The sequence below is a fragment of the Enhydra lutris genome, unplaced genomic scaffold (genome assembly GCF_002288905.1).
Source record: "Enhydra lutris kenyoni isolate GAN:26980312 unplaced genomic scaffold, ASM228890v2 scaffoldscaffold2, whole genome shotgun sequence".
Classification (NCBI taxonomy): Eukaryota; Metazoa; Chordata; class Mammalia; order Carnivora; family Mustelidae; genus Enhydra; species Enhydra lutris.
In genome coordinates, this window is record NW_019154086.1 from 29,154,889 (window position 1) to 29,173,759 (window position 18,871).

Genomic DNA, 18,871 nt, shown 5'->3' on the forward strand with positions numbered 1-18,871 from the left:
GCGGGACCCTTGTGCCAGGGCACTTTTATAATAAGTTAAAAGGTAGAGCGAAACACTGTTTTGTCTGAGGCCTACGGCAGCAGTATTTTTATAAAAATATTTTTCTAAGAACACCAATCTGGAGAGTGGTGAACGAGAGGGAAAAAAACCAGTAGGGCTCCACCCACAGCTGGAGGAGTACTCAGTCGTCCACTAACGTCCCTTAAGAAGAGGGCGGGATCGGGTGACCCGCGATGGGGAAGTATCGCGAGAAGAAGGAGTATGCGTAGCTAGTAGAAGTCACTATGGTGACGGGGAGGTCGGGAGGCTTCTTGGTAACTGGTCCTAGCTTTGTGGGAGCAATCGCCACTGCTTTCCTGGAACTTAAGGTAAATCTCTTCACCTCTGGATGTGGTGAGGAAGGGGTTTGGAAATTGTGGCCATCAATGGACCCCACCTTACCTGCTTTAATAGTGTATGTGACATAGAGCATCAGTTATTTTTCCATCTCCGTGGAGGCAGTGGGGCTCTGGACGTAGCTTTTGGGACGCGAAGCAGGAAGCCCTGAGTTTGGAAGGAGTAGAAAGACAAAAACAACAAAAATCCTGAATTGGTGAATGATTGTATGGTCTATATGTGATTAGCAAAATAATTTCGAATTCATTGGTGTTAGGTCGTTAGTGTCACTAGTGAAAGGGGATTTCGGGTTTTTGAAATCATTTGATTGAAAGATTCCGTAATGGAAAAAATGATTTGTTAAATGTCATCAGGTTATCTTCATGAGAAAATTATCGATCGGAAAATATTTCTTAAGTAACTTTTGAATACGTTGCACTGTGCAAGGCATAATCAGGATTATTAAGCAAGTATTCCTGTTCCAAGAGAACTTAGTTTTGTTAGTCGATTTTTAACCTGTAGTCTGTGATCCTATTAGTAAGGTGATTGAGATTCAGTGGAATTCCTAATTAACCCTTCCTTTCCCCGTCCCCCCCACCCCTTCCGCTGCTGAAACTGTAAACTGAATTCTGTGTGTTTGTGCTTTTTTTCTGGGGAGTTGGTTTTCCCAGAACTTTGATTACTTTCTCAAATGTGGTCCTAATCTCCTATTATGTTAACCACTGGTTGATTTGACTACCTCCAGTAAGTATTTATTCAGCGACACTTAGGAGAACTGGGAGCCTTCCTTTCCCCTTTAACCTTTGCATACCTAGGGCCCATCCCAGTAAAGCTCCCATAAATCTGCTTTATGAATGAATTTATGTTACCATTCTAAGTAAGTAGTATGAGTCTTGCCCCAGGAGCATAAAGTCAGGTTCAGTGATTCTCAAGTGGGGAGTGGAGGACACCCCTTGTGAACTGTTAAGAATTTGGTGAGGTTCAGAAACTGATGTGGTTAGCAGGAACATTGACTCGGTACTAGAATACACATTTATTTATTTATTTTTAATTTATTTTTTATCTTTTTAAAAAAGATTTTTATTTGTCAGAGAGAGCACAAGCAGTTGGAACGGCAGGTAGAGGGAGAAGCAGGTTTCCCGCTGAACAAGAAGCCAGATGCCAGACTCAATCCCAGGACTCTGAGATCACGACCTGGGCCTGAGCCCAGGCAGACACTTAACTGACGGAGCCACCCAGGTGTCCCTATTTATTTTTATATTTACTTACTATATTTACTTAACATATAGTGTATTATTAGTTTCAGGGGCAGAATCTAGTGATTCATCTGTTTCGTATAACACCCAGTGCTTATTACAATCAGGTACCCTCCTTAATGCCCATCACCCAATAATACACCTTTATTTTTTAAGTTGAAAAAATTATTGTTTTCATAAGACAAATTACAGACAGTAAAACTCAATGAAAAAAATTTTTTGGCTGGTAGGCATATCAAGAAAATGTAGTGATTCTGTTTGAAAGCTTCTGGAGTCTTGAATTTTCAAAGTTTATAAAACACTACAAAACCTGAGTCAGAGAGATATCAATCATGAAAAAAGCAAAGACTAGATCAAACTGAGTGGTGTAAGAGTCATGGAGATGATGTAGTAGAAAGATGTACCATAACAAAATCCCAAGTCCCATCATTTTTTTAGCTACGTGCCTGGACAGTTTACTCAATTTATCAATCTCTCTGAGAATATTTATTATAAAAATCAGTATATAATGTCTGCCTCATGGGATTGTTTATAATTGTCTAGCACACATGTGAAGCATTTGATATTATTGTGTTTATGACATTGACCTTATTAGGGCATGTGCTAAGGATGAATAATGGGATGGCAAGTTAGAAAATCAGCTTATGAAGGGTCTTGAAAGCCAGATTGAGCATGTTAGATATGATATAGAGGAAACACTTATTAGAAAAATTTTGAGCTAAGGAATGGCTTGGTTAAAAAAGAAAAAAAGTAACAGTAGTTAAGTGGGATGTGTTAGAGAGGAGAAAGACTTACATCAGGCATGGCTGTATTGAATTATTAGTATACAGTCTTCCATGTGGAGGGAGAAGCGCCTACACAGTAGAATGGAAAAAAATCCAGGAACATTTTGGGGGGAAAATCTATAGCTTCTGAAGATTTTAAGGTTTAAGAGTCGAAACACCTAAAGTCAGTCAGATAATATTCTTTGTTGGTGAATCCCGAACTAGTGATGAGGAGAAAGAAAGAAAAACAAGTTATGGATAATTCCTAGTTTTACTGCCTTTGATGATTGCTATAAACAGCAGTAGGTCTTAATGACAGTTGAGAAAGAAATGCAATTTCAATAAATCAATTAAGTAACCTGTTGATTTAGATTTAGTTCAACCTAACCATGCTCCACTCAGAACAAATATTTTCAAAATAGCTTAAACCAGGTTGTATAATGTAGAAAAGATATTTATAACAAACAGCTACAGAGTAGACCTAAATCTAAAGTGAAAGTAGGACGCTTAGAATAAGTGAAGTGATTTGAGAAGAGATTAGAATCACAAGAAAAAGTCTTGATTGATCCCTTCCGATATTTTGGATACTTCTCATGAAAATAACAGAGTTTAATTATAAAAAGAATCTGGTCAGATTGGGATGGACTAACTTTACCGTCATTTGGTAAAGTGTAATCAAGTCTCATCTTTCTGATCCAAAATCATCTAACAACCGTTATGTGTAATTTCAGGCAGTCAGAAAAGAACCCTCACTTTTTACTTTTTAAAAGTGAAATTGTACCACATAGGAAGAAATAAAAATAAAAATAATAAAGAGAATAACAGAGTTAGAATTTAAATCCACATTTGCAATTCTTTAAGTGCATACTTAAGTTTTGTCATCATCATAATATATTTTATCTGTCTTCTAATGAGTTTCAGCATTTCATAAAGTCTGATATTAGATTTGTGGATAAATGTTTAAAAATATGACTCAAGTTTTTAGTTAATTGTGAGCATTTGGATTAATTGGATATTAACTAATAAATAAATATGAATTTATATAAGTAATGAATAAATACTTAGAGAACATTGTTCAAAATTGATAAATTGTTTGGGGTGCCAACCGTAGGAGTCATGACCTGAGACAATGGCAGCTGCTTAACCACTGAGCCACTCAGGTGCTCCCAGCTCATTTTCTAGATCATTGCACAGCACTCTGGCATATTGTTGAATATGATTATTTTTTTATGCTAGTTGATGAATTAAAAGGATGAATTAAAGACAACTATGTATTTGAGATTTTCTAGCTAGAATTTATTAGGCCATACTTACTGTAAAAGGATTATAAATACAGCAATATAAACAATTATAAAAGGCTGGCTCAGTTGGTGGAACATGTAACACTTGATCTCACGTTGTGGGTTTGAGCCCCACACTGCGTGTAGAGATTACTTAAAAATAAAATCTTACAAAAAAGATTAATAAATTGGCTGTAGAACAGGACAGATAGTAATGACTATTCCTCTTGATAATATAATGTTATACATTTACATATTATACATTTTATTTGTTATACATACACATAATATATATATGCATCCATGTGATATGTACATAAATACATTATACATTATATATTAGTACATGAATGTTATTGAAATTCTCACCTTTTTTTTCTTTTTTTTTTTTTAAAGATTTTATTTATCTGATACAGAGAGAAAGTACAAGCAGGGGGAGCAGCAGAGGGAGAAAGAGAAATAGGCTCCCAGCTGGGCAGGGAGTCTGAAGTGGGGCTCTATCTCAGGACCCTGGGATCTGACCTGACCTGAAGGCAGATGCTTAATCAACTGAGCTAGCCAGGCTCCCTGAAATTCTCACCTATCTTAACAGAAGAAATAGGAAGTGAGGAAGTGGAATAGTGTTTTGGGGAAAGACTGTTTTGAAAAATGAGTTTGCTTTTATTCATGTCAGTCGGGATTAGGAAAGATATATCCAGTGGGAGCAGAGGCAAAGAATATAGCATAGGCAAGAAAATAGGATGAGGCAGTGCTATATGAATGATTAAAACATACAAATAGATTAGTTTTTTAAGGTTGTAAAGTGAGGATAGCACCAGAATATGTCCATTCTTAGACTCTAGGAAGAGAAATAATTATAGTAATGCCTCAGGATGGATTCTAGATTATAGGTGACAGAAAACCTAATCTAAATTGTCTTGAGAAAAAGGGAAGTTTTTCTTCCCCATCATTTATTTGAATAAATGTCGTGGGCCACCTGTGAAACAGTCTCTGCAAAGGGAATGGAATGTTCTAATTGGCTTAAGTCTCTTTCATGCTGGCTTCATTGAAGCCACATGGGCTAAAAGTGGGGAAGTGGGTGTTCCAAAGAGAAAAATTCTTTGTAGCTAGGAAGAGTGACAAAAAACACCAATTTTCAACTATGAATAGCTAACAGTTATGTAATTTTTACTATGTTTCAGGTACTTCATTGGACATTTTACATACATTTAATTATAACCAACCTGTGAAATAGATATTATTAGACATAGTTTATATAAGGAAGAAAACAATACAGTATCTGGAAGATCAGTAGGTAAAAGTTTCAATAAAAAGGGGTGAAGTGCAGTAGAGACTGAAGGGAATGAGAATGGTGATCCTATGAGAAAATTAACATTAGTTTTTTTTCAAATGCAGAAATGCATAAAGAAGACAACAAAACTGGGCCACAGTCTTATCACTCAGATAATCCTGTACTAAACATACAAATGTATAGATAAGTAAAATACTATGAACATAGTAAAATTTTCAAATGGTACAGAAACCTAAAATGATAATTAAAACCTTCCCTTCTCATCCCAGTGCACCTACCCTCACAAAGGTCTCCATTGTCTTGCATATCTTCCCAGAAAAATCTTTTAGAATCTTCTAGCTTAAATATAGTCCTTTTTGTTTACACAAAAAGGATTGTGTTATATTATACTGCCATGAACTTTGCTTTTGTCATTTAGCATTATACACCTCTTTCTATATGAGTACATACAGATTCAACACACACAGATTCGCCTCATTTTAAATTTTTATTTATTTTTTAAAAACTTGTTTATTTGACAGAGCACAAGCAGGGTTAACGGCAAACAGAGGGAAGAGAAGCAGGCACCCCTCTGAGCAGTGAGCCCAATACAGGACTTCATCCCAGGACCCTGGCAATCATGATCTGAGGCAAAGGCAGCTGCTTAACCCAATGACCCACCCAGGTACTCCCATCTCATTTTCTAGGTAGTTGCACAGCACTCTGGCATATTGTTGAATGTGATTCTTTTATCCTAGCTGATGAATTAAAAGGATGAATTAAACATGACTACGTATTTGAGATTTGAGAATCTCATGGTTTACTGGCTAGAATTTATTAGGCCATACTGTAAAAGGTTTACAGATACAGCAAACAAGAATAATATTAAAAGTCTGGTTGGCAATATCTAGATATAATCATGGTTAGAACTGCAGGGAAATGTAAATACTGCAGTATATACATATACTTTAGCAAATGCATAGAGGCATTGGAATGGGATGGGGGTTAAAGATCTTCAGTAATTGAACTGTATGGCCATTTGCAAGCCTATTTTCTTTGCTTATTATGTCTCTGAATCTGTCTCTGGAAATGGTGCGCCTGCCTCGCTCTTCTCTGACATGCAAGAGATCCTACCTCTAGTCTGCAAGTGATTTTATGACAAGGCAACTTGAGTAAAAAGATCTGCCTTCCTTTCTCTCCCTCCATACTCTCCTGGGAAAGAATCACAGGAATCTGATCAGAACTATCCATTTAGAAAACTGTACATAAAAGTTGCACTTTTAAAAATAGGGCCTTGGATAGTCATAAGCAAACCATTCATTTTAATATCAATACCCAAGGGCTAGCCAGTATGCAAATGACCCAGAACTTGGTATAAATGTACTGATGATTTAGCTCTTGTGACTTATCTATTCTTCACATTCTTGTTCACTCCTGAGGCTTATCTGCTATTTCTTATCTATAAATTGATGTTATGCCTTCCCTCTTTCCTGCCTAAAATTTTTCTCATCTTGTAGTGCTTCTACCTCTTAATTTTAATTCTTTTTCTAAATAAGATTTTTTTTTGTTATGTATTTATTTATTTGAGAGAGAGAAAGAGAGAGTACAAGCAGGGGGAGGAACAAAGGGAGACGGAGAGGGAGATAATATCAAGTAGATGCTGCTCTAAGCCCAGAAACTAGCTCTGGCCCCCGTTTCATGACCCTAAGATCATGACTTGAGCCGAAATCAAGAGTTAGATGCTCAACTGACTGAGCCAACCAGGTGTCCCTCTTAGTTTTAATTCTTAAATCTAATTCTTTTTTTTTCTTTTTTTGTAAACCATTTAACCATTTTTAAGTGTATAGTTCAGTGGCATTAAGTACATTAATATTGTTATACTATCATCACCATCTATCTACAGAACTCTTTTCATCTTGCAGAACTGAAACTCCGTAGCCATTAGAGAATAACTCCCCATTCTTCCTCCTCCCTGCCCCCAGCCCCTGGCAACCACCACTCTACTTTCTGTCTCTATGAATTTGACTACTGTAGTACTTCATATAAGTCGAATATACAGTATTTGTCCTTTTGGATGCTAACTGGATTATTTCATTTAGCATAATGGTAAGTCAAATTCTCAAAATCAGTTCTGAATTCTAGTTTTTTGGTTCTAATTTTTTCCACATTATAAACACATATATCCACAAGCTAAGTGTGTAATCCATGATGAACATTTAAACTTCGTTTTTGATAGAAGTATACAGAGTTCTGTAATAAACAGGTGTATGTAGTTGCATATATATCTTGATGTACATTTATATGTATGTGATAAATTCCTATGACTAGCGATTCTTCCCAGGCTAGATTTCTTATACAATACTTCCATTGAATCGTAGCTTCTAACAAAGTTTAGCACAGATGTGTCAGATTGGCAGAGCCTAGAGTACTTACTCTGTCTAGCTATAAGGAAGGCGAGAGAGGAAATAATGTTTCTTATAATGAGAAAAGGACTCGTAAGATAGGGGATTACCCAAGTATAGGAAAACCAGTCAAATGTTTGGGGTAGAGAACAAGAATAAATGACCATTAGCAGTAATTTACCTGTTCTTCAGTAATGTATGTGTTTCTGTTTCTCCATATGCTAGCACTGAGTTCTGAGTATTTTGCCTTTAACCACTCTGATAACAGAAAAATGGTATCTAGTTGTTTTAGTTTTCATTTCTTTAATTATAATTGAGGCTATGCATTGTTTTATGTTTTTGATTGCCCACCTACCATCTGTACTTATGTTTCTGTGAACTGTTAATTTATATGTGCCCTTGATCAAGTGACTTCATGGATGACTGTGTTGTCTTAGTTATTTTCTGCTTCTATAGTATTGCCAATCTATCCCTCTCCACTGATTCCTTCTCTTTTGTCCCCAAACATACTGGAGTTTACCCTAGTTAAAAAGGCCTTTATAGCTACTATTCTATTTCATCGTTTAATCTCTACTCTTAAATAGCTTAATATGTACAGTTATATGATTTTAACTTCTACCCTTATGACCTATGCTGCTGATTCCATTTTAGAGTATGCAAGGATGGTTCTAGATGCAGAGAATATAGGAATGGACAAAATAGACAAAAGTTCTTGCACTTAGGAAGCTTACATTTTAGAAAGGGAACAGTAAGTAAAATGCATAGTATGGCAGTTGGCCTTAAATAGGGTGTACAGGGAAGGCTTCACTGAGAAGGTGATTGGGGGGAGAGATATAAAGGAGGGAAAAGGAGGGAAAAGGAGTAAGCCATGCAGCTACCTAGGGGCAGGGACTTCAGTCAAAGAATATAAGTTCAAAGGCCCTGAGGCAGGAGCATTCTTAGTATGTTAGAAAAAGAAGAGGTTTGTGTGTTTGGAGCAGTTTGAGTGAAGAGAGAGAGAGGAATCAGGTAGGATCAGAGAATATTAGGATATATTAGGGCTCTCCAGAGAAGAAGAGTTGATGTTGTAGTCTTGAGTCCAAAAAATAGAAACTTGGGCAAAATTTCTGTGTTGCAGTCTGGAGGCAGAATTCCTTCTTGAGGAAATAGTGGTCTTTCCTCATAAGGCCTTCAGCTGATTAGATGGAGGCCACTCACATTATGCAGGGAAATCTGCTTTACTCTAAGTTGACTGATTATAAATGTTAATCACTTCTAAAAAATACATTTATAGCAACATTTAGATTAGCCCAAATAATTGGGCACTGTTGTGTAGCCAGGTTGACACATAAAATTAACCATTACAGTAGAGGAGTCCAGATTAAGAAAAGCTTTGAACACTGTTGCAAGAACTTTGTTTTAACTTTGAGTGAGATAGGAAGTCATTGTAGTGTTTTGAGCAGAGAAGTGCTATGATCTATTTTAAAACAGTCACTTTGGCTGCTATGGTAAGTATAGATGATGAGGGGTTAGAGGCCAATTAAGAGGCTATTATATCCAAGCCAACAAATGATAGCACCTTAAACTGGGATCATAACAGTGGGGGTGGCAAAAATCAGATATTCTGAAGATAGAGTGTAAAAGTTTTGATTTTTAAAAGTTGGAGTTGGGATGTGAGTGAAGAGTCAGTGATAATTCTAATTCTAATTCTAGGCCTGTGCAACCACAAGAGAGGAATTACCATTTACTGAGATTGGTAAGGCCGTGAGAGGAGCGTTTAGAGGAATGATCAGCGGTTTCATCTGGATCTCAAGTTTGAGATGTTTGTTAGACATTCAGATAAGTTGTCAAATAAACAGATAAAAAATCAGGTTCAGTGGAGAGGTCTGAACTGGAGATATGAAATTGGAAATTGTCACTATGCAGTCAATATGTTTGAATTGATATTAAGCCATGAAACTGGGTGATACCACCATGGCAGTAGGGTAAATATAGAGGAGGTACAAGAACGGAGCCCAGAGTTTAAGGCTGGGAAAATTAGGACAAGAAGTTGGTGAAATTTATTCCCTCTGTAACTCTGCAGTTCCTTTCCCTTCCTAAACTGCCCATTGAAGTAAAGCCTAACACCCCAGTAGATTGAAAAGGAATCCCGCAGAGTTCCATGTACTCTTAGGGAGATTGCCTCTTCCTCCCTTACAAAACTGCATCAACACTGCAAACTGCCTTAGAGACCAGTTCCAGGAAGATGGCTGCAATTTAAATTGATTATCCACCCTCCCTTGTGAGACCACTGGGACTATTCCAGCATGCCTTTTATCTATGTTTACCTCAATCTCCGCATTCAAGACTCTTAATTCCCTAGGTTAGTTCGTTACTGGGCTTATATGTTGATGATGGTAATTTACACATGATAAAACTTTATTTTCTGTCACAGAAAAGGTGGTAAAAACTGATAGGACTCTCCACAAGGTCAAGAATCTTGGCTCTTTCTATCTTGTTACTGTTGTATACATGGCCTTGATGACATAGCATGGAGAGTGTTACTCTTATTTTTCAAGTTTTTATTTGTCAATTATGTTGTGATTTCTAAAACTTTTGTAAGAGTTAATAAAATGGCTTCCTTAGGAAAATCATTTACTTTTCGTATTGTTGTTGTGGTTAACCACAGAATGTAAATCCCAGATTGGGCCACTAGGTTGATGATGATGTACCATCTCCACATGGGTATCAGAATTGTTAATACCCTGTGTGGCCACATCTAGGTTTGAGGGCAGCTGGGAAACAGTTTTATTCTAGGTGGCCGGTGTACAGCAAAAATTCAGATTTCTCTATCACAGAAGGAGGGATGAATGAATATTGGAGGACAGCCCGCCATTTCTACCATTTTCTACCATCTGTCCCAAACTCTTAACTCCTCCCCATAAATCCTACCATTCTACCTTTTGGAACTCACAGTATGTTATTGGCCAAATCTGCATTCTCAGCCTTTACTCTGAATGGTCCCTTTACCTTGGTAGTCTAACTTAAATCTTGTTGTTTCTTAAGGAAATTGCTTTTCCCATGGCCCCTTCAAGTGGAGGCTGTTTGCCTCCCAGGATCCCATGTGTCAAAAGGCCTTATTTCTCACTGATGTATCTGGATAATGGATTCTTTTTCTCTTTCTATTTATAATTCCCTAGTCCCTTTAAACAAGTCCTACCAGATTAAACCATTCTCTATCCTTTTTGTAGTCAGTTGCAGATCTCTGCAGTTTTTCCTCAATGAATATTTGAGCACCTAGCTGTCTTTATCCTCTACTACTATTATTGTCATTATTCTCAGTGATTTCATATCCACAAATCATTCCACTCCATTCCCTGGCCTCTTAGCTCCTTGGCCTCATATACCCACTTTCACAGTCTTTTTTTTTTTTTCTTTTTAAAGATTTTATTTATTTATTTGACAGAGAGAGAGAGAGACTGAGACCACAAGTAGGCAGAGAGGCAGGCAGAGAGAGACTGGGGGAAGCAGGCTCCCTGCCAAGCAGAGAGCCCAATGTGGGGCTTGATCCCAGGACCCTGAGATCATGACCTGAGCTGAAGGCAGAGGCTTAACCCACCGAGCCACCCAGGCACCCCGCACTTTCACAATCTTAACCTACCTTATCATTACCAATGTCTACATTCTCTCTCAAAATCTGATATAATTGACACATAATTAAATAAAACTTAAAACTCCAATCTGAATTTTAGTTTAGTTTTTTTTTTTTTTAAAGATTTTATTTGTTTATTTGACAGAGAGAAAGAGCACAAGCAGGGAGAGTGGCAGGCAGAGAGAGAGGGAGAAGCAGGCTCCCATTTGCGCAAGGAGCCCAATGCGGGACTTGATCCCAGGACTCTGGGATCATGACCTGAGGTGAGGGCAGATGCTTAACCAACTGAGCCACCCAGGAATCCCTTCCATTTTTTCTTCTTAAGCCCCAAAAATGTTGACCTATACTAGACCAAAAACAACTTATCAGTGATTTTTAGGGGTAAAGGCATAGTTACTCCCATCATTTTCTCATATAAAATTGCAGAGTAGATCAAGTTAGCTATACTGTAGAGATTTTCTTACTATTATCTCCCCCACCTCAGCCACTCCCTCTCCCCAAATACTACTGACTGATCAGCTTTGATGACCATGGCTTTGGGTGGAAAAAAAGCCTCAATGCAGTCCTCAGGAAGCTTTATACTTCCTCAAATTGGCAATGCTCTAATACTTCTTTTCCCTTACTCTACTATCCAGTCTCATATTAGAATGCACATATCCTTCATGCAGATGATCTCAGCTAAATAGGATAGAATATCTTTCTGAGCAAGGGAGAATCTTCCCAGTGTTGGAATGCCTTGCTCTGATGCCTTGGCACCAGGTTTCTGAATGGTTGCAGATACCTTTCTTATCAAAACCATACTGCCTTTACTATTTACATGGGATTATAATTTCTTTGGTGAGGAATTATTCCTAATTGTCATGATTTTCAACAATTTGAGGTATTTTGATGTAGGATCCATCATGCCTTTGCCAAAGATCTTTTAAGTTTCTGATTGCAATTGTATATTCAGATTTTACATGTATTTTCTTATCTATTGTGTTGTCATTTCCAGAAGCACCAATTTGTCTGCCTTTATTGTTTTAAAATCCTTATAAGCTTGGTGAATTTGAATCATTGTGGGGAAAAAAGCAGGATTTTGTAAGTACTTTTGCTCTTTTCCTCCCCTATAATTAGGAAAAGTTCTGATGGAAAGGAGGAAGGAGTTTTGAGAAAGGTGCTGAAGGTGCTCCCAAAGACCAAAAAGTAAGCCCTGGAAGGTGTGCCTCAGAGAGAGCATATTCTTGGTCTGGCTACTATACATAGATTCATACTTTTGAAGAAGGACAGAAATCTCCCTAAGTGAACTAACTGGAAAATAAGTGTTTCTGACCCTAGTTGCATGTTGGTTGACCATAAATCTTAAGATTTTTTCCTGTGGTTTTAACAGTCCCCACCCCTACCCAATCTAACAAATTAATGAGCAGAATAAGTGAAAAAAGTGCTTTGAAATACAGCTGTATTTAGCACTTTGCTGATCTAAAAGTCTTCTTGGATTTGGGAGAATGAGAAATTATCTAAGGGAGGTCCACTGAATACTTATCTGTACTCAGCAGCTCCTTTGATGTAGTTAGCAGTAATTTTCTACTGGGCAAAGAGATATTTTTTCCTTTAATTACACTTTCATTTGTTTTTTTCTTTTTAAGTTAGTGATATTACTCAGAAAGAATTCTGTAACTATAAATTAGGTTTAGACAATTTAGCAATTTTCTTGTTTCTATAAATAAATATATGAGTTATAAATATATATATGAGTAATTTATTTTTAGAAAATTTTTAAAAAGATTTATTTACTTGCGAGAGAGTGAGCAGAGGGAGGGGAGACAAGCAGACTTCCACTGAGTGGGGAGCCTGACCCTAGGTTCAATCCCAGGACCCTGAGATCATGATCTGAACCAAAATCAAGAATTGGCTGCTAACCAGCTGAACTCCCTGGTGCCTAAGAGTAATTTAAAAAAAAATATTTATTTATTTATTTATTTAGAGAGAGAGTGTGCATGTGTACATGCATGAGTGGTGGGGGAGTTTCAGAGAGGGGAAGGGGCAGAGGGAAAAGGAGAGAATCTCAAGCAGATTCCCCACTGAGCTTGGAAATCCACCTGGAGCTGGATCTCAGGACCCTGAGATCATTACTTGAGCTGAAATCCAGAGTCAGATTCTGGAGCTCCTGGGGGGTTCAATTGGTTAAGCAAATGCCTTAGGCTCAGGTCATGATCCTGGAGTACTGGGATCAAGTCCCACATTGGGCTCCCTGCTCAGCGGAGAGTCTGCTTCTTTCTGACTCTCAAATACATTAAGTCTTAAAAAAAAAAAAAAAAAAAAAAAAAGGTGCTTAACTGAGTGAACCACCAGGTGTTCCAATTTATATATATATTTTTAAGTTTCTTATTTTCATTCCAGTATAGTTAACATGCAGGGTTATGTTAATTTCAGGTATACAATACAGTGATTCAACAATTCTGTACATTACTCATTGGTCATCACGGTAAGTGTACTCTTTAATCCTCATCACCTATTTCACACACAACCCCGCCCCTCATAATCACCAGTTTGTTCTTTATAGTTAAGAATCTGTTTCTTGGTTTGTCTCTCTGTCTCTTTTTTCCCCTTTGTTTGCTTCGTTTCTTAAGTTCCACATATGAGTGAGATCATATGGTACTTGTCTTTCTCTGACTTACTTCACTTAGCATAATACTGTGTAGTTCCATCCATGTTGTTGCAAATGGCAAGAATTCATTCTTTTTTGTGGATGATTAATACTTCATTATACACACACATACATACACCACCTCTTTATCTATCTGTCAATTTACACTTGGGCTGCTTCCATAATTCGGCTATTGTAAATAATGGTACAATGAACACAGTGGTACATATTTCCTTTTGAATTAGTGTTTTTGTATTCTTTGGGTAAATACCCAGTAGGGTGCTTCTGGATTATAGGGTAGTTCTATTTTTAATTTTTTGAGGAAATTCCATTTGATTTTTATCTTGTGATGACAAGATTATTTGAGGGAGTATTATTCTTTTTCTATATTTTTATTTGGCAAATTATCATTGCAATTTTTATATAACTTTTGTAAGAGATTTATTACCTCTTTCTTAAATAACTCACTTATTTTTCTCATTGCTACTGTGACAACCATAACTGTTGGTCAGTGTATCTATCTCCAACAAAATGTAAACCTCAGATTGATGATGTCATAATAGTCACATGTGGGCTCCAGAATTGAAGCCATTAAAATTAAGGCCTTGATCCCTTGATTAGACCTTAGGAATTTATTCTAATGTACCATTCAATAGGACCAATAATGATCTGCCATTAAGGGGTTCCCAGTTTACAGAGTCTTTTGATTTGGCCCTAGGACAGCTTTTGGAAATTATTTACCCGCTCAGAATTAGTGGTGGTCTGTACTTGTATACTGTTCAGGCAGGTTGTAGAGGACCTCTGGAGTCCCACCCAAGGCTTCCAGTCACTCCTTGGCAGGATTAGTATACTGACTAGTTTTCTTCTTCTTTCCATGTATTTGATGCCAACAGTATTAAAGGTGTTTTGGTGTCCTAAGAGTGCTAAAATGTTTTGTTTGCTTTTATTTTTTGTGTACATGTGTTTGTTTTTAATACAGATTTTATATTTTCCCCCAACTTTTATTTTTACAGTGAATACAATCAAATTGCATTTTAAAATTTTGCTGAAAGTGGAGACATGAGACTGAAGATATCTCTTTTAAAAGAACCAAAACATATCCTTTTGATACTTATAAACCTTATTGTGGTCATCTATTGTTAAAAGTTTCCTATTTTGTATTCTAGTTATAGAGTGGATTTTCTTTTCATTCTTTTAATGGTAATTTAGCTAAATTATTTTTGAAATATTTGAGATCATGACAAGTAATTTTCCAAAGCAAACTATTTGCTCTAAATCTTACTTTCAAATTATTATTGACATTTTTCTTACTGTATTTAAGTACTGTGCTTAAGTGCATAAAACACAGTTTTTGTTTAGTCTAGTAGGATCCTAAAGAGTGGCTTTTTTTTTTTTTTTTTTTTTTTTTACCAAGTAACTTCTTTGCTAGTGTGATTTAGTATGTTTTCACTGAGTTTTGCTCTGTTTCTTCATACTCATGATAAAGTGGAGGATAAGCCGGGGAAATCTGAGCAGTGAGACCTTTATTATTTCATGTGGGAAGGTAGTGATTATAAATATTTTCTCAAATGCATGACTCTATATTGTGTTAGCAGGAATACCCAATTATATGTATCAGAGGATATGACAGGTCTCTCTACCTTCATCCCTAGTTATTTAGATTAGTGCTTCTATAAGAATCAACTGTAGACTATTACAGGTCTGTGAAAGGATAAGTACAGAAATTAGAAAGTAAGAGGTAAATTCTTACAGCAATTTGACATCATAACACCCAAATATAAGATCATTTTTCTAATAATTAATTTTTATTTTATCTTATAAGATACAGATTTGAAATAGAGAAAAATGTGGTCCTTCATCAGAGATAGCAAAGCACTGTTTAGATATTTGATCAAATTTTTAAAATTTATACTATCCTGCTTATTTAACCTATTGAGTGAAATAGAATTCCTTTGATTTCTCCTTAAATCCTTTTTACTGTCTTTTCAAAGTGTTCTCTCAAGAGTTCATGCCATATACAGTCTTACAGATTTTGAATCTGTCTGTAGTCTGCTTTTACCTTTTCAAGTTGAAGTATAACAGTTTTTTAAACTTTCTGAATCTGTCAGTCCCCTCATTTCTCCTGTATTCTTAGTTGACCTGTTAGGCTGAAGATCTATCACACACATCTGATGTGCACTTACAGCAATGTATACAAGGATAAACTTAATGTTTTTGTTTTGGAATGGTGTGCTGTTTTTGTGTATTTTCTTCCTTTCTTGGTTTTATCTAACATTCTCCCTTCCTAATGTTACGTTTTACCTAACATTATTTAGACCATAGCAATTATATTGGAACAGTTTTTTCAGTAATGGTCTCGTGATATCCAGGTCCTTTTGTTTAGATTATATGTTGAATATTCCAATGCTACTTTGTTATCTATTTTTGAAGACTCTAAAGATCTTCCTATAATTTCTCTTTTACCTTTTGGTTATTTGCTTACTCTGTCATTTTGAAGTATTAAATCTTAGAACATTCCAGAATAATTATAGCACATTGTTTCTTTTTCCTTGGAGTTTATTGATTGTTCGGAAAAGCCAATAAAAAGCACTAGTGAGAAGAGGAGGAGATAAGAGGATTATACAAAAATAGCAAGAGAACAAATAACCCAACTAGGAATGATCTGGTAATACAGATACCCAGATATACGAAAGAGAAAGGTTTCTCTTAAATGACAAACTGAAATGCCTTCTCTATATACACAGTTATGCTAGGGTAAGCAGCCTGTTCTGATGGAGGAACAGAGGGCTACTTGAGCACCTCAATTTATAGAAATCCTCCTGATAAATCAGAGACTGAAAAAATGGGTTAAATAAAGTAGGAATTTTAGGGTTCATATCTTATCCAGTGCTTTGCATCATGTAGGTGCAGTAAATTATAATTGAATTGTTTCCTGGGTTTAATGTCAAAAAGTTTGGTAAGATTTTATTTTGGCAGGTAGGCTGTAGGTTTTTTTCTAGGTAAATTGTTATAATATGTGATTTAAGCAGGTATTTTATTGTTAGATTTCGGTCTTCTTTTAACACTTGAATTTTTTAACTTATCAAAATAATACATATTTCTTCTAATATGATATAGATCTATATAGATTTAAAAATTACAGTTCATTATTCTCACCTGTCCCCCAACAGTTTAGTGTATATCCTTTCATACCTTTTGATCTGTTAAATGTCTTTGTGTATATTCTGGCCTTATTTATGGAATCTTTTGTAACAAAATTTAAAATTTTTCATGTTGTCAGATCTTTCTTTTTTTCCTCTTTTGGCATGTGGGTTCTTGCTTTCCATTTTTCTTGCAATTATCTTGATAGATGCTTATTTTCCTTTATATGGAAAAAATATGAAAGTCATGAAATGAAAATGTATTTAGAAACTTGAAACATTTGACTCTATTTTATCTTTTTCCTATAATCTGCATCTGCAAATTATTTTATTATGATTTAAGGTTTTTGTGTGTCTCCTTAACATGGTGACACATCAAGAATTAGTAAGCTGTGTGGGCTGGACTACGGCTGAAGAACTGTATTCATGTAGTGATGATCACCAGATAGTGAAGTGGAACTTGTTGACCAGTGAAACAAGTCAAATAGTAAAGCTTCCTGATGATATTTACCCAATAGATCTTCACTGGTTTCCAAAAAGTTTAGGCATAAAGAAACAAACTCAAGCAGAAAGCTTTGTCCTCACAAGTTCTGATGGTAAGTTTTTAATAAATGTTGTATGCTCATCTTTGTATTTAAAAGACATATTAGTGTGACTTATGCTTTTAGTTGTTTTACAGAGCTGATATTTGTAGATCTGCATACCTCTGTCTACACATTTAATCCATATTCTTTGTAGTCATTTGCTTTGTGTATAGGCTATAAAACTGTTGTCATGGGAGAAAGTAAAGCTGGCATATCATGGGATTTGATCTGAGCTTTCAGCTTTACTTTTTCTGTGATCTCACTGAAAGTAGTTGTTAAGCTGTTATCAGTTTTGGTTTTGAATTTAACTTTATAACAAACACACTAAAAAAATATGGACACACACAAAAAATATGGGCACAATGCAACATTTAATAAGCTATTTAATATTATCTTTCTTTTCTTTTTTTTAAAGATTTTATTTATTTATTTGAAAGAAAGTGTGAGAGATCATGAGCAGAGGGGGAAGGGCAGAGGGAGAAGCAGACTCCACGGTGAGCAGGGAGCCCAATGTGGGACTCAATCCCAGGACCCCAGGATCACGACCTAAGCCCAAGGCAAACGCTTAACCGACTGAGCCACCCAGGCGCCCCTAATATTGTCTTTATTTTCTGTTACATGTTAATTTCCACTCAACAGAGTTGGAGTTTTGTTTAATTTGACTGTAGCTTTATTACTGGTGAGTAAAAAGCATGATTTTCCTACTTTTTGAGGAAATGTTTTTATTTTCATTGAAATAACTTGAATTGCTTTTGTCTGTATTACACTTTACCTACTTTGTCAATTAAAAATACATTCATCAAAAGTAATGGAAACTTAACTTGACTAACTTATGCACAGATGGAGTTTTTGGTTCACCTAACTCTAGGGGTGGATCTTCAAGCACAGCTTCAATTAGGCCCCTGTTCTCATCATCTCTTAGATGGGTTCTCCCTACAAGGTGAGCATGATGGCAGCCAGTAGCTCAAGGCTCATCCGTAGAGAAGAAATGTCAGCAGAGAGTGCTTCCTCAGTATCTCTCGCAGACCAGTTGCAGGAGAGTCCTAGGGAAACTTGTGTCCTGTGCTAATGAAAAAATCACTGTAGTCATGGGAATAGGACACTGATTGACTGAACACGACTGGCCTCAGGCCACCGTGGAAAAGGAAAGAAAGAGAAGAGGGCTTTTGTAACAAGAACAGGGAAGGGATGTTATGACAAAGTATCAAATCAGATTTCACTTCTTTTACAGACAGAACTTAGGATGGTTTTTTTTTTTAACCTTATTTTTCTGAATCTTGATTAAATGAGATATTGTGTGAAAGTAATTGGACTTAGAAGATTGACTCTGAACCATTGCTAGAATATACACGCACATACACACACACACATACTTTTTTTCCCCTAAGTATTTAAAGTCAACCCTTCATTTTAACATTAAAATGTTAAAATGAAGGGTTGACTTTAAAAAAAAAAAACAAAAAACTTTTAACTTTGATATAATTTCACATTTGCAGAAAGGTTGTAAGAATTGTAGAAATAACTCCTGTGTATCCTTTATCCAAATTCATTTCCTGTTAACATT

General features: G+C 36.1%; 1 protein-coding gene across 3 annotated transcripts in view; it reads left to right on the top strand.

Annotated features, from left to right (window-relative positions):
* The first annotated feature begins 5,537 nt into the window (after positions 1–5,537).
* The window catches only part of LOC111148174 (intraflagellar transport 80), a 117,131-nt gene continuing 103,797 nt past the window's right edge, over positions 5,538–18,871 (top strand). For 2 of the 3 annotated variants that reach the window (XM_022504634.1, XM_022504644.1), the window contains exons 1-3: positions 13,400–13,421; positions 14,597–14,679; positions 17,098–17,319. In XM_022504634.1, the coding sequence (XP_022360342.1) occupies positions 14,643–14,679; positions 17,098–17,319 (259 nt within the window). In that variant the 5' untranslated portion in view covers positions 13,400–13,421; positions 14,597–14,642. Of the gene's footprint in view, positions 5,631–13,399; positions 13,422–14,596; positions 14,680–17,097; positions 17,320–18,871 lie in introns of those variants that run through there. The other variant, XM_022504625.1, reaches the window with a different exon arrangement.